Source organism: Hemitrygon akajei, chromosome 3 (assembly GCF_048418815.1).
Source record: "Hemitrygon akajei chromosome 3, sHemAka1.3, whole genome shotgun sequence".
Classification (NCBI taxonomy): Eukaryota; Metazoa; Chordata; class Chondrichthyes; order Myliobatiformes; family Dasyatidae; genus Hemitrygon; species Hemitrygon akajei.
Genome location: NC_133126.1, coordinates 51,844,248 through 51,857,958, shown reverse-complemented (window position 1 = coordinate 51,857,958; position 13,711 = coordinate 51,844,248). Strand labels below are relative to the sequence as shown.

Below are 13,711 nucleotides of genomic sequence, written 5' to 3'. Positions count from 1 at the left end.
TTGACTTCTGTCATAGTAAGATGTCAACAGATGGACAGGAAACTTTTCAGGAATAGAACATAGAACAGTACAGCACAGGAACAGGCCCTTCAATCCACAATATTGTGTCAGGCCAATTAAATCAGTAATTGAATGGCAAACTAAACTAATCCCTTCTGCCTATATAATATTCATAACCTTCCATTTCCCTCACATTCATGTACCCATCTAAATGTATCTTATAAATCCCTAATATATTTGCAATTACTACCATTCCGGACAGCACGTTCCAGTGCACCCACCACTATGTCTATATAAATAAATAATTTGCCTCTCACATCTCTGAATTTATCTCCTCTCTCCTTAAGTGCATGCTTCTGGTTTTGGATACTTCAACCCTGGGAAGAAGATACTATCTGACCATCTATGCCTCTCATAATCAGAAACCTCTATCAGACCTCCCCCCAGCCTACGCCACTCCAGAGAATGTAGCAGATGCCCTCTAATCCATACAGCATCCTGGTAAACTTCTTCTGCACTCATTCCTCGATATCCTTTCTATAATCGGGCAACCAGAACTGCGTGCAAAAAAGGTGTGGCCTTACAAAAATTTCATAAAGCTGCAACAAACTTTCCTGATTTTTGAACTCAATTCCACAACTAATAAAGTCAAGCTTGCCATAATAAAGGGCAGCATAGTAGTGTAGTGGTTAGCACAACACTTTATATTACCAGCGACTTAGGTTTTTTCCACTGTTGCCCTATAAGGAGTTTGTACATTCTCCCTGTGACACGTGGGTTTCCTCTGGGTGCTCCAGTTTCCTCCCACAGTCCAAAGACTTACCATTGTGGGGTAATTGGTCAATGTAAATTAGGCTTGGATTAAATTGGGGTTTGCTGGGCTGCGAAGCTTGAAGGGCCGGGAGGGTATCTCAATAATAAATAAATATGCCACCTTTCCCACCCTATCAATCTATGTAATCACTTTCAGGGAATTATGAACTTAGACCCTGAAGATTCCACTGCTCATCAACGCTATTAGGGGTCTTGCTGTTAACATTGTACTGTCTCATTACATTTGAATTGCCAAGGTGCAACACTTCACATTTGGCTGCGTTAAGCTCCATTTACAATTTCACTGCCCTTATCTGCAACTGATCTATATTCCACTGTATTCTTTGCCAGTCATCTACACTATCTATAATACCAGTGTTCTCAATCTCCATCAAAAAATGCAATATCCTCACCATAATCCCTCCAATATGAGAGTAAGCATTCAGGATGATATTGAGAACCTCAAGTCCATGTATTTAACAAATTTCATTATCTGTAGGATAAAGGGAACTTTTGACAGCATAGCACCACCATAGTCCCAAACGTGTGCAATAATTGGTGTTTTACTAGGATTCCAGATCCCTGTGCATTGCAACATTTTGTAGCTCGTGCCATTTTAAATAATGTGCTATCCCACACAATTTTAATTCACCTTTAACTTTAATATACTGCACTACATTGTATTAAATCTTGCAGTGACTCCAGTACGTTTAAAGAATAAAGTGCCAGGCCAGTGTGGGGAAATGTCAGTTGCGAGACAAGTTGAACCATTGAGATTCCTGAAGAGTCAGATAGCAGATCATCAGTATTTTACTATACATGAAACACAGTGTCAGCAGGTAATGTCAGCAAATAATTAGGAAGGGTGGTTGAATGTTGACCTTTGTTACAAAGAGCATGGAGTATAACCATAGGTGAGTTTTCATGCAACTTTGTAGGATGCTAATGAAACTACATCTGGAGGATTATGAGCAGCTTTGTTCTGCAGCAATGTTTTTGCTTTAGAGGCAATGTAGTGAAGGTTCACCGGATTAATTATTGGGATGACAGGATTGACATGAAGAAAAGTTGAGGAGATTGTGACAATACTTGCTGGAGCAAAGAAAAAAATGGGAGGTGATCATATTGAAAGACAAGATTCTTGATTGACAAAGTGAACGTTTGGAGAATGGGGGTATCTAGAATCAGGCATAGTTTCACCCATTTCAGATTGTGACTCAACAGTTCTTTCCTATAGGGAGCTGTGGGGGTAGATACATTGAATATTCTGATATTATTACCCATTGTTGAACAAAGGAGGAGTTGGTGGGTATGAGAGGGATCATAGGAAAATTGTGTTTAAAGCAAGATTGGACCAGACAAGATGTTACTGATTGGTAGATTCACTCAACGGGCTGATTTAGCCTTGTATTACTGCTGCTTGTGATTCTGTGTCGGAAAAATATTAAGTATGACATTTTGGATTTCAGCAAAGCTTACAAGATTTTCTGTTAATCTGTGGTGAAGGTTTATTGCAAGATCTCATGAAAGTCTGCATTAAAAAAAAATTCTCCTTTTAGTGGAAGCAGCATTAACTCCATTATCTAATATTTCAAACTGACATCTAGGTTGCTCTATAGCTCCAGGCATGATACACAGTATACAGTTAGTAAGTAGTGGAATTTTTAGTGGTTTCCAGAGGGGTGCACCTCAATAATATCCAGAAAAATACTGGGCCATTTTAACTGATTCCTTCACAAACCGCAGGGCAGTACCTGATATCTACTATTTTTGTTTCCTTTCCCACGAAAGAACATTTTCATAAGTTTCCCTCAAAAGAATCAAGTAGATTCTGGAATTGGAAGTATGACAATAATATCGGAATTGCTTTTAGCCCTCGTGGTGCTGAGGTCATCATATTCTAAGGTGCAAAACCATGATGGTTTTCCATTGTTTTGTTTTACAACATGCTAATAGTTTAGAATTGCATCATAAATAGAGCGAAAGGATGTCATTACTTACTGCTTTAAAAATAGATTTTAAGAACCTGAACTACTATTTTCTACCTGTATACAAATCATTCTTTACCCATGATGGTATGGCATGGTGGAAGGAATGACAAAGGTTATTTGGTGATTAACAACTCATTGTGAGTTAATAACCTGTTCTTTCTTTCTTTGAATGTTTCCCAACACTTTGCATATCTGAATGAAAACTGAACTGTCAAAAAAGATCCAAAGCAAATAAGCTTGATTTTTTGAGTTTCTTATTTGTGTGTATAAAATCGAGTCTGTTCTGTCATTCAATCACACCAAACTGATGTACAGTTGCAGAAAAAGTTTGTGAACCCTTTGCAGTTACCTGGTTTTCTGCATTAATTACTCAAAGTGTTAGCTGATCTTCATCTGAGTCACAATAATAGACAAACACACTCTGCCTAAACTAATAACACAAAAACAATTATACTACTTCTCTGTCAATACTGAGTACATAATTTAAACAATCATAGTCTAGGTTCAAAGTAGTATGTGCAATGCCTTCTGCAAAAGCTGTTTGGAGTCAGGTGTTCCAATCAATGAGATGAGATTGGGTTGTAGAGCTGCCTGGCCCCTTAAAAAAGACACACAGAAGTCAGATTACTGACATAGCCTGATCTGTATGTGCATCAGGCCTTGTTTGAAACAGCTTTCAGAGGACCTTGGAAGAAGAATTGTAGAGATGCATGAGGCTGGAAAAGGCTACAAAAGCATTTCTAAAGACCTGAGTGTTCATCAGCCCACAGTAAGAGAAATTGTCTATTAATGGAGGAAATTCAGAACCATTGCTACTCTAGGAGAGTAGCAAAGATCACACCAAGAGCATAACGTGTAATGCTGAAGGAAGTGAAAAAGAACCCAAGGGTAACAGCAAAAGACCTACAGAAATCCCTGGAAATTGATAAAGTCTCTGTTCATGTCCACTATTTTAAAAAAACACTGAACAAGAATGGTGTTCATGGAAGGATACCATGGGGAAAAAACCACTGCCCTCCAAAAACAAAACATTGCTGCATATCTCAAAGATGCAAAAGACCATCTGGATGTTTCACAATGCTTCTGGGATAATGTTGAGTGGACAGATGAGACAAAAGTTGAACTTTTTGGCAGAAGTGTACACAACTATGTTTGGAGAAAAAAGGGCACTGCATACGAAAACCTCATCCCAACTGTGAAGCATGGTGGAAGGAGCATCATGTTTTGGGGCTGCTTTGCTGCCTTGGGGCCTGAACAGCTTACACTTGTTAAGGGAACATGAATTCAAAATTGTATCAAGACGTTTTACAGGAGAATGTCTGCGTAGCAGTCAGTCACCTGCTTAATAGAAGTTGGATGATGCAACAAGAAACACAAGAGTAAATTTGTGTTTTGTAATGGTCAAGTCCAGGACCTTAACCCAATTGAGATGCTCTGGCATGTCCTGAAGAAGGCTGTTCATGCAAGGTATCCCCAAAATATTGATAAACTGAAAGAGTTTTGTATGGAGGAATGGTCCAAAATTCCTCCTCGCCGTTGTGCACATTTGATCAACAGCTACAGGAAACATTTAGTGGAGGTTATTGCTGCTAAAGGAGGTTCTACCAGTGATTAAATAAAGTGTTCACATACTTTTTCCCAGCCAGGACTGTGAATGAATAAACAACGTGTTCAATAAAGTTTGTGTGTTATTAGTTTAGACAGATTGTGTTTGTCTATTAATGTGACTTAGATGAAGATCAGAACACATTTTATGAGTAATTAATGCAGAAAACCAAGTATTTGCAAAGGCTCACAAACTTTGTTTATGCAAATATATTTTCATTTAAGTGCTTTTATCTCTATTCCTTGATTCCTTACCTAATGAAAGTCTTTTCTCAATTTTGATTTTACGAATTTATTTATGACCATTTATAGCCCTGTGGAAAGGGTTAAAAAGCCATATTTCCACCAGATACATGGCATATTGTATGGTTTATAAAAAAGCTTCCTGAATCATTGATATAAACAATCAAGCTCTAATATTATCCTCTAAATTAAACCTGCCTCAACAGCATCCAATGCATCTGAAATAGTCACTATTATGGATGTAAGTTCAGTCTTCTGAAGAGTGAACCTGCAGAAAGTACCTAGCTAGGATGGTGTCTCTGTCTGTGTTCTTGGATCCTGTGCATATCAGCTGGTGGGGAGATTGTCAGACATTTTTAACCTCTCCATACTTCTATCTGAGGTTCCCACATGCTTTACAAAGACCACTATCATCCTAAAACCAAAAAAAATATAAAAATTTAATGACTGCCACCCAGTGGATCTGACTCAATTTTTGGCATAGAGAGGCTGGTTATGACGCGCATTAAATCCATACAGCCTCAACCCAATGCAGTTTACCTACTGCCGAAACAGTATATGGCAGGCACCGTCTCCCTGACCCTGCACTTATGCATCAGTACAGTAAAGGCATCTAACTTAGACTATTGTTTATTGACTACAGATCCACCTTCAGGACTGTAATTTTCAAGCTATCTCATCTCCGGACTCCTCGATCTGGGATTCAGCTCCTCTCTTGGATCTTTAACTTTCTAACCACTAGACTGTTACCTTTAAGAACAGGCAACAACACCTCTGCCACAATTATTCTCAACACTGATGTCTACAAGGCTGCATTCTCAGCACTCTACTGTACTCCCTGAATAGCCAGATTCGCTAACATTTTCTACAAATTTGTAGATACTACTGTAATGAGCCGTATCTCAAATAATAATGAGCTGGAGTACAGGAGAAAGATGGGGAGCCTAAGTGACATGGTGTCATGACAACAAACTTTTCCTCAATGGCGGTAAAACAAAAGAGCTGGGTCATTGACTTTAGGAAGGGGAGGTAGTGCACCTGCTCCTGCTTACATCGCTGGAGCTGAAGTTGAGAAGTTGAGAACTTCAGTTCTTAGAAGTGAACATCACCTAGAAGTGACTCTACAGCCACAAAATCTCCACTTCTTTAGTAGGCTAAAGAAATTTAGCATTTCCCCCATGACCTTTACCATTTTTTATCGATGTATATAGTAATGCATCATGGCTTGGTATGTCCATGACCACAAGAAACAAGTTGTGGACGCAGCTCAGCATATCATGGGAACCATCTTCCCTTCCATGGGCTTTGTCTACACTTCTCATTACCTTGGTAAAGCAACTATCATAATCAAAACCCTCACCCATCCTGGTCATTCGCTCCTCTCCCTCTTGTCAGGCAGAAGATACAAAAGAGTGAAAGCATGTAGCACCAGGCTTAGGGACAGATTCAGTCCCACTGTTTTAATACTTGGATAGATCTCTAGTACAAAAGGAGACTCTTGACCTCGCAGTCTACCTCATTACAACTTTGTGTCTTATTGTGTACCTGCAATGCACTTTATCTGTAACTTGAATTATGCCTTCTGTTATTGTTTTATTATGCATTGCATTGTTTAAATGAATTGATCTATATAAATGGTATGCGAAAAAAAGTTTTCACTAAGTTTTTCACTGTACTTTGGTACACGTGACAATAATAAACTATTTACCAGGTGATGGTTTCTACTGAGCTTTTTCATTATTTTAAACACTCAATTGAAGAGACCTTCAATTTTTAAATTGATGGAAGAGGAATGTTTGATTGTACCAAACTACCCAGTACACTCAGTGGCCACTTTATTAGGTACAGGAGTATCTAAGGAGACCCGATGTGGTTTTCTGCTGCTGTAGCCCAGCCACTTCAATTTTCTACATGTTGTGCATTCAGGGATGCTCTTCTGCACACCACTGTTGTAACCTGTGGTTATCTGAGTTACTGTTGTCTTCCCATCAGCTTGAACCAGACTGGCCATTCTCCTCAGAACTCACTGGATGTTTTATAGCTGGAGTTCCTAATATTTTTTATGCATTGGAGTCTTGCAAGGGGTCTTGCACCCCAGGTTGGGAACCCTTGCTCCAGAGTAGTGGTCGCCAACCCATCGATCACGATGGACTGGTCAATCTTTGAGACTTTCCCAGTAGATCCTGAAAAAAAATGAAAAGAAAAATAAATACGCAAATACTATTGAGAGATTGTTTCCAGGTTGCGGGGTTTTAGTTCCGTTCTTTCTGCCCAGTGTGCATGTGTGTAGCTCCCCGCACTACACAGTGAACTTCAGTGGTCCCCAACCACCGGGCCGCGAGGAAACAATATGAGTCAGCTGCACCTTTCCTCATTCCCTGTCACGCCTACTGTTGAACTTGACCCCAGGCAAGGTCATCAGTCGCCTAAACGTAGTGTCACCCTTGCGCCAGGGATCACTGGTTGGCCTCGCGCGGCCAGCGGGAAGTGCCATTGCTACCGGCCGGGAATGCGGACAGATGGGCATCACCTCTCAACCTGTTTACCACACTGAATGTTCGTGGGGAACCTGGTGCTAAAATATTCGCAGACGACCTAATTCGGGCTCAGGGTTTCATAAGTAGCAGAGCAGCTACCTTGCTGCGATGTACTGAAACAAACTTTTGTCGGTCGATGGATCCTACAAGGGGGGTGGGTGGGCCCCCGTTGCACTCCTCGGTCGGTCGCTTTCTCCGGACTGCGACCGCTGCGGCCCCGGCACGGGAACCTCCGGCCCTCACCTTGTCCTCTCACCCCAGCCACGACCAGCCGTACCTGGCCAAGGCGGCGGGCAGGCGGGAGGCTGCAGTTCGGGCCTGGTGGCTGTCTAATGAGGCAATGAAGCCCTCAAAACTGCTTCGGTACCTTGAGTCTAAGCACCCTGAACTTGAAGCCAAACCTGTTGAGTTTTGTGAGTGGAAAAAATGTGAGCAAGTGGGACAGAAGCTAAGTGCTGAGAGCCGCGAAAACTAAATTGCAGAATAGACTGGACATAAGGAACCTGCTTTGAGTATCGCTGTATTCCGGTCGTGTTTAACATCCCCCCCTCTTCCCGTCGGCCGGCCCACAAGAATATTGTCAGTATTAAACCGGTCCGTGGTGCAAAAAAGGGTGGGTATCCCTGGTGTTTATACATTATTTCTACTTCCGGGTTGTGGGGTTTTACTTCCAGTCTTTTCTACCCCGGTATGCATGCATGTGACTAATAGATCTGGGGTCGATCTTGCCTTTCACTAAGGCCGAGGTAGGGGATCTTGGGCATAAAAAGGTTGGTGACCACTACACTAGAGAATGTGCACGAAAATCCCAGGTCACAGTTTCGGAGATGCTCAAATCACCCAGTATAGTACTAACGATTATTCCACTGTCAAAGTCACTTACATCACATTTCTTCTATGTTCTAAACAACTGAACCTCTTGACCATGTCTGCATGTTTTTATGCATTGAATTGCTGCCACGTGGTTGGCTGGTTAGAAATTTGCATTAACAAGCAGGTGTACCTAATAGAGTAACCTGAGTGTATATTGATTGTACCAGGAATGGTTACAGTTTAGTTAATGTACTGTAACCCTATTTCATTCAAGTGAAATTGTGTTCTCATCCCTCGCTGAAGTATATGAAAATGTGTGATCCTATACAAATCCTATAAAATATAATTTGTTTTGAACAAATGATTTATAAAGTATCAGTCACTAAAAGTACACAGGTTCACAAAGCAATTTTTATTTTTAAATGTGCATTGAATTCAGTGGTTCATTTTGAGAAATAACAAAGTAATGCTAAACCTATATTGACCTTGATTAGTCGCTGTTGGAACAATGCATATTGTTTTGGTTGATACAGCTAGAAACAAATCTGGAGAAGGTATAGAGAAGGATGAACCAAGAAATGCAAGAATTTGTATATCAGAAAAGGATGAACAAACTGGTCTCTTTTGAGAAAACACTGAAGGTGACCTCCTAGTAATTTTTAAAAGTTATGGATCTTAAGTATTTAATGGAAGATTTGTGAGGTAGAGCATAATTCATTCAGTCACCAGGAAATCCAATAAGGAATTTAGAACTATGACAGATTCTGCAGATGCTGGAAATCTGGATTAACACATCCAAAATGGTGGAAGAATGAAACAGGTCAGGCAGCAATCTGCTGAGGGGAAGAAACAAGCAAAGTTTCAAGCCGAGACCTTTCGGCAGGACTGGAAAGGAGGGAGACAGAAGTCAGAATAAGGTGGTGGGGGGAAGGGAGGTAAGTGAAGGTAATTCAAGTAATTTTTTTCTTTTGAGAATACAGAACTTGTCCCACATAGTCACTGAAAAGAACAGCATTAATGAATTGAAGGATACCCTGGACAAGTATAGGAGCAAAGGAGAAGGGAATAGAGAATTTTGATAGTTTTAGTTGCAGAAAGCTAGGAGAGCTCATCTAGTATTAACACTAGCAGGTTGTGGTTGTTATCCTATTATTCCCGTGTTTTATAGATGATTAAAATTTAGTGCTTATTGATTTTTATCTTTATCAGTTTTAAATTCAATAATAGAAAATGAGATTTTCACGTTACTTGACAATATTTTCTTTTTTTAATCAGGATATTTCTCTTTGCAGGTACATGACAAGACCAGTGATGAGTGTTCCAGGCCTCTATGATCCAACCACTATTATGAATGCTGATATACTAGCATATTGTCAGAAGGAAGGATGGTGCAAACTAGCATTTTATCTGTTGTCCTTCTTTTACTACCTATATGGGTAAGTTGGTGTCAAAGTGAATTACACTTTTGAATATGTTTTCACCCATTTTCTACTCCTTGTGCACCACCAAAATGTTTTGCATGACTGATTTTTTTTTACGTGTTAAGGTAAAGGCATAATTTTTCATCTTTCCTTTGAGTATTTTCCATTGAGAAACTTCAGCAAAGCACAAAACTGCAAATTGAAGAAATGAGAAATTGTGATTTGTAAATATTAAGCTCAGGATTTGAAACCCTGCAGATAATAAAAGAGAAAGGGAAATTATGTAATTCTTTAGTGAATTTCCATAATAAAGCTTGAAATCCAGCACATATTTGGCTAATTTTCAAGATGTGCTTAGATGCTGCTCAAATCTTGAGTACTGCAGCGAAATTGGTTTTGTTGCCTAATACCTTGGCTGCATCTATTTTACTAGATTGGTTCATACTTTCATGTGGTGTGATCGGTGAATAGAGCTGTCAGGTCATCCTGTCCTGGCTGAAAATTATTGTGTAAACCAATCTCACCTCATGCAATTATGTATTTTGCACCACTGTTAAGTCCAGTGTGGAAAGCATTCAAGTTTTCACCAAATTAGGGCTAGATATACAATGAGGAATTGTTCAGAGAAAAGTCTCGTATGAAATAAATTATTTTGTGTCATTTTTAGATAAGCCAAAGATTTGTGATTTTTCATTTGAGATTAGAGGGGATGGCAAAATCAGATTGGATAAGAAACCATGGACAGTCAATGGAGAGGTGTTTTAAATATTGGAAGGATCTGTAAATGTTTTACGTGCTGTTTGAAACAATGGAATAAGCCAACTTTAATCCTTGTGAAAGTTGATCTCCAACTTTTATGTTAAGGATTGAAGACATATATAATAAATAGAATTAGTTAATGGTTAGTGAAGGATGTCATTACATTTTCACATGGAGCTGTGGAGCATGGAGTCAAATAGATTGAACTTTATCATCAGAGCAACGTGTGATGTCCTGCCCTCTCCTACAAGCCTAAATCTTTGGCTGGGAGAGGATCTAGCCTGTTCTTTGTGTGCAGTTCTGGCATCCCTCAAGCACATCTTGGTTAGTTGCTAACCAACTAATACAAGGCCTACTAATACCAGCCTAATACAAGGCAGATACACCTGGTGACACAACCAAGTGCTGTGGTGTTTGGCAGCTGAACTTGAGTGTAAGAGAGTAACCACCAACTGCAGGCCTCTCAGTGCCCAGATAACAGTTCCACAACTCCATCCTTCATCCAGGAAGGAGAGAAATCGGTGTCTAATCCCTTGCCTCACGACTCATGCCCACTGAGTGCAGCCAGGGACTGGGAAATGCTTGTCGGTTTAGGCCAGAAACTTACCTTCCCGTCTGAAATTGCAACGACCAACCTGCGGCCTGACCTGGTCCTTTGGTCCAACTCCTGTCAGCACGTCTTTTATCACTGAGTTGATGGTCCCCTGGGAGGATGCTGTTGATGAGGCTTATGAACAGAAAAGGCTGCGATATGTCAACCTTGCAGTTGAAGCAGAGGAGCGAGACTGGAACGTAAAAGTGCGCCCAGTTGAGGTGGGGTGCAGAGGCTTTGTAGCCAGTTCCACTGTAAGGCTGCTGAGGGAAGTAGGAGTCGGGCAGGCTTTTTGGAAGGCAATCAAAGCACTTGCTAATGCTGCCGAAATGAGCGGTCACTGGCTGTAGCTGAAAAGAAGGGATGCTGTCTGGGCTGCCAAGTGACCATCTAGAGACTAACCATGTGACACACACCCAGGTCTGATCAGCCTGTGGTGGGCCTGCCTCGGCTGAGGGTGTCTTGTGATAAAAGGCCGAAACACCCAGTGATGTTGAGGTACACAACTGAAGATGTGTCGTAATGGTAGTAACATCATCTAGTGGTCATCTTTAAGAACTACTTCCACTCAAGTGCAGTACAGAAATTTTAGGGATTTTAACATCAAATCCTATTAATCAAACTCGCTGCTTATTCTTTTTTCCTATGGAAGCTCCCGGGATTAGAACAGAGGAAAATTGGATACCAACTGGAAAGTTCATTGGCTTGCTTGTGTTGGAGCTTACTCCACCGCTAAAGAAGATCACGGGTCACTATTTACCTGGGTGCCATTTTGCTGCATTAATTCCTTATCTGTTGATTCCCTTAATATTCAAAGACTTTGGAAATGTGGCAGCGCACTGGAGTACATAAGAACAGATTTGTAGAGGGAAGTAATATGGACAAAAAGGTAATTTGGGAGAGGTGGTCACTTTCAAGATGAAAGACCGATTTCCATTATTTTACGTAATTCGTAAACTAAGATAATAGGACTGTAAAAATGAATGTTATTTCAGTTAATAGTTTCTAGAAAGGACAGAATTAATGCTGGAAGAGAGTGATTAAATTGAGAGTGATATTGTCAACTTGATGAATACATTAGTAAAGAAGTTCACTAAAAGGAATTTGGTTACTGTTACTAAATGGAATATTATTTTGACAGATTTTTGCATTTTTAATGTTTTACAGAATGATCTATGTGCTGGTGAGTTCTTAAAATAAAAAACAGTTCCAAGATCCAATGCAGCTGTGCACTCCATGAAGGAAACAAAAGGATGATGGTGGTTTTTTGAGAACTTGAGTTCATCAACTTAACCTATAACTCATCAGATATGATATGCTTTCATATATGCAGATTAAATGCTCTCCTTCACTTTTCATGAACTTTTCGCCTCCAGACTTTATAATTTTTTGCCTGTACAGGATTTCTTTAATTTGCTTTGACCCAAAAGTCTGAATTATGTTTGAACTTGTATGAAAATCAATTATTGCAAGATTACATTTTGAATCTAAAATTGAAACTGCACTCATGATGTAATTTAGAAATGTTGGTATATTATGTAATACAAAGTTATGTAATTAGGCCAAAATGTTTGAAAAATGTAATTGGCTAACAAATTTGGATATCCAGATATTGCTTGAGTAGTTAAATCTCATAAAATATCAACTTGTTTTAGTGAATTTAACTTTCAGTTGTTCACTGTGGGCAGAGTTTTTTTTTAAATGGCTTGATATTGTACTCACAGAAGCAATGACAAATATAACCAACGATGGTCATATTTTGCATGAGAAAGGATCCATTTAGGTATAAATTTTCATTTGAAAATTCTGTAGAGTGTCTTCTTAAGTAAAGTTTTCTCTTACTTTCAGAAATGGTGTTGAGCTGTTTTAACTGTGGTGACAGTGCCAAAATACTCCATTGATTTGAGCTATATGTAAATTCAAAGTTGAACTACAGTACAACATAAATTTAAGTCTCCTATCTTTTTCCTCTGAATTTATTTTTGAAGTTGAAACAAAGTCCAATAATAGGAAAGTTCTGTGAATTTGGTTTGTTTAAAAAAGATTTGCTGTCACCGTGTGTGGTACACTTATAGTTGTATGTTATTTCTCAATACATAAATAAAAGCTTTAAATATAAATAACAGCATTGGGTGAACCACAGATGTTAATACTCTTATTCATTTAGATGATGTACAAAGGGTTAAGTTGTGTGCAATATTAAAAATGCCCCAGTTAACAAATTGAGATTTAGCATTATTTAGACAATCCTTACACTTTCATGTCCTGAAAATCACATGGAGATGGAGAAATTGATCAAAGACTGTTCACTAAGTCACTGTATATTTTGTGTATTGTTTGTTTCCAAGGTTGTCTATTTTCTCAGTTATGTTTATGACAAAATTATGAACTGTTTACAATATAAATGATCTTGCAGCAAAGCATGATGAGTCTTTTGACAAATAACCTGTTGCACAAGAATAAGTATGGCCCTTTCCATTTGCCCTAACAAAAATATTTAGAAAAATTCATTAGTACAAGAGATCCTGCAAATGCTGGGAAACCAGAGTAACACACAGTGCTGGAGGAACTCAACAGGTCAGACAGCATCTATGAAACGGAATAGAATCAATATTTTTGGCTTAAACCCTTCATCGGGACTGTAAAGAAATGGGGAAGAAGCTGGAATAAGGAGTTTGGGGAAGGGGGAGGAGTACAAGCTAGAAAGTGATAAGATGAAGCAGTGTGAAGGGTAAGGTAGGTATGTAGGTGGGGATGGAGAAGGGGAGGTGATATGATAAACTAGAAGATGGATGGAAAAGGTAAACACTGAAGAAGAGGTTGATAGGAAAAGAGTATACTCACTTCTCATCTCATCTTATAACCATATAACAATCACAGCACGGAAACAGGCCATTCCGGCCCTCCTAGTCCGTGCCGAACTCTTAATCTCACCTA

The 13,711-nt window shown here is 39.5% G+C and overlaps 1 protein-coding gene across 2 annotated transcripts in view; it reads left to right on the top strand.

Moving 5' to 3' along the window:
• cnih1 (cornichon family member 1) overlaps positions 1-12,997 on the top strand; it is a 29,256-nt gene extending 16,259 nt beyond the window's left edge. For both annotated transcript variants that reach the window (XM_073039869.1, XM_073039868.1), the window contains 2 exons: positions 9,295-9,438; positions 11,942-12,997. In XM_073039869.1, the coding sequence (XP_072895970.1) occupies positions 9,295-9,438; positions 11,942-11,969 (172 nt within the window). In that variant the 3' untranslated portion in view covers positions 11,970-12,997. The remainder of the gene's footprint in view (positions 1-9,294; positions 9,439-11,941) is intronic.
• The last annotated feature ends 714 nt before the right edge of the window (positions 12,998-13,711 follow it).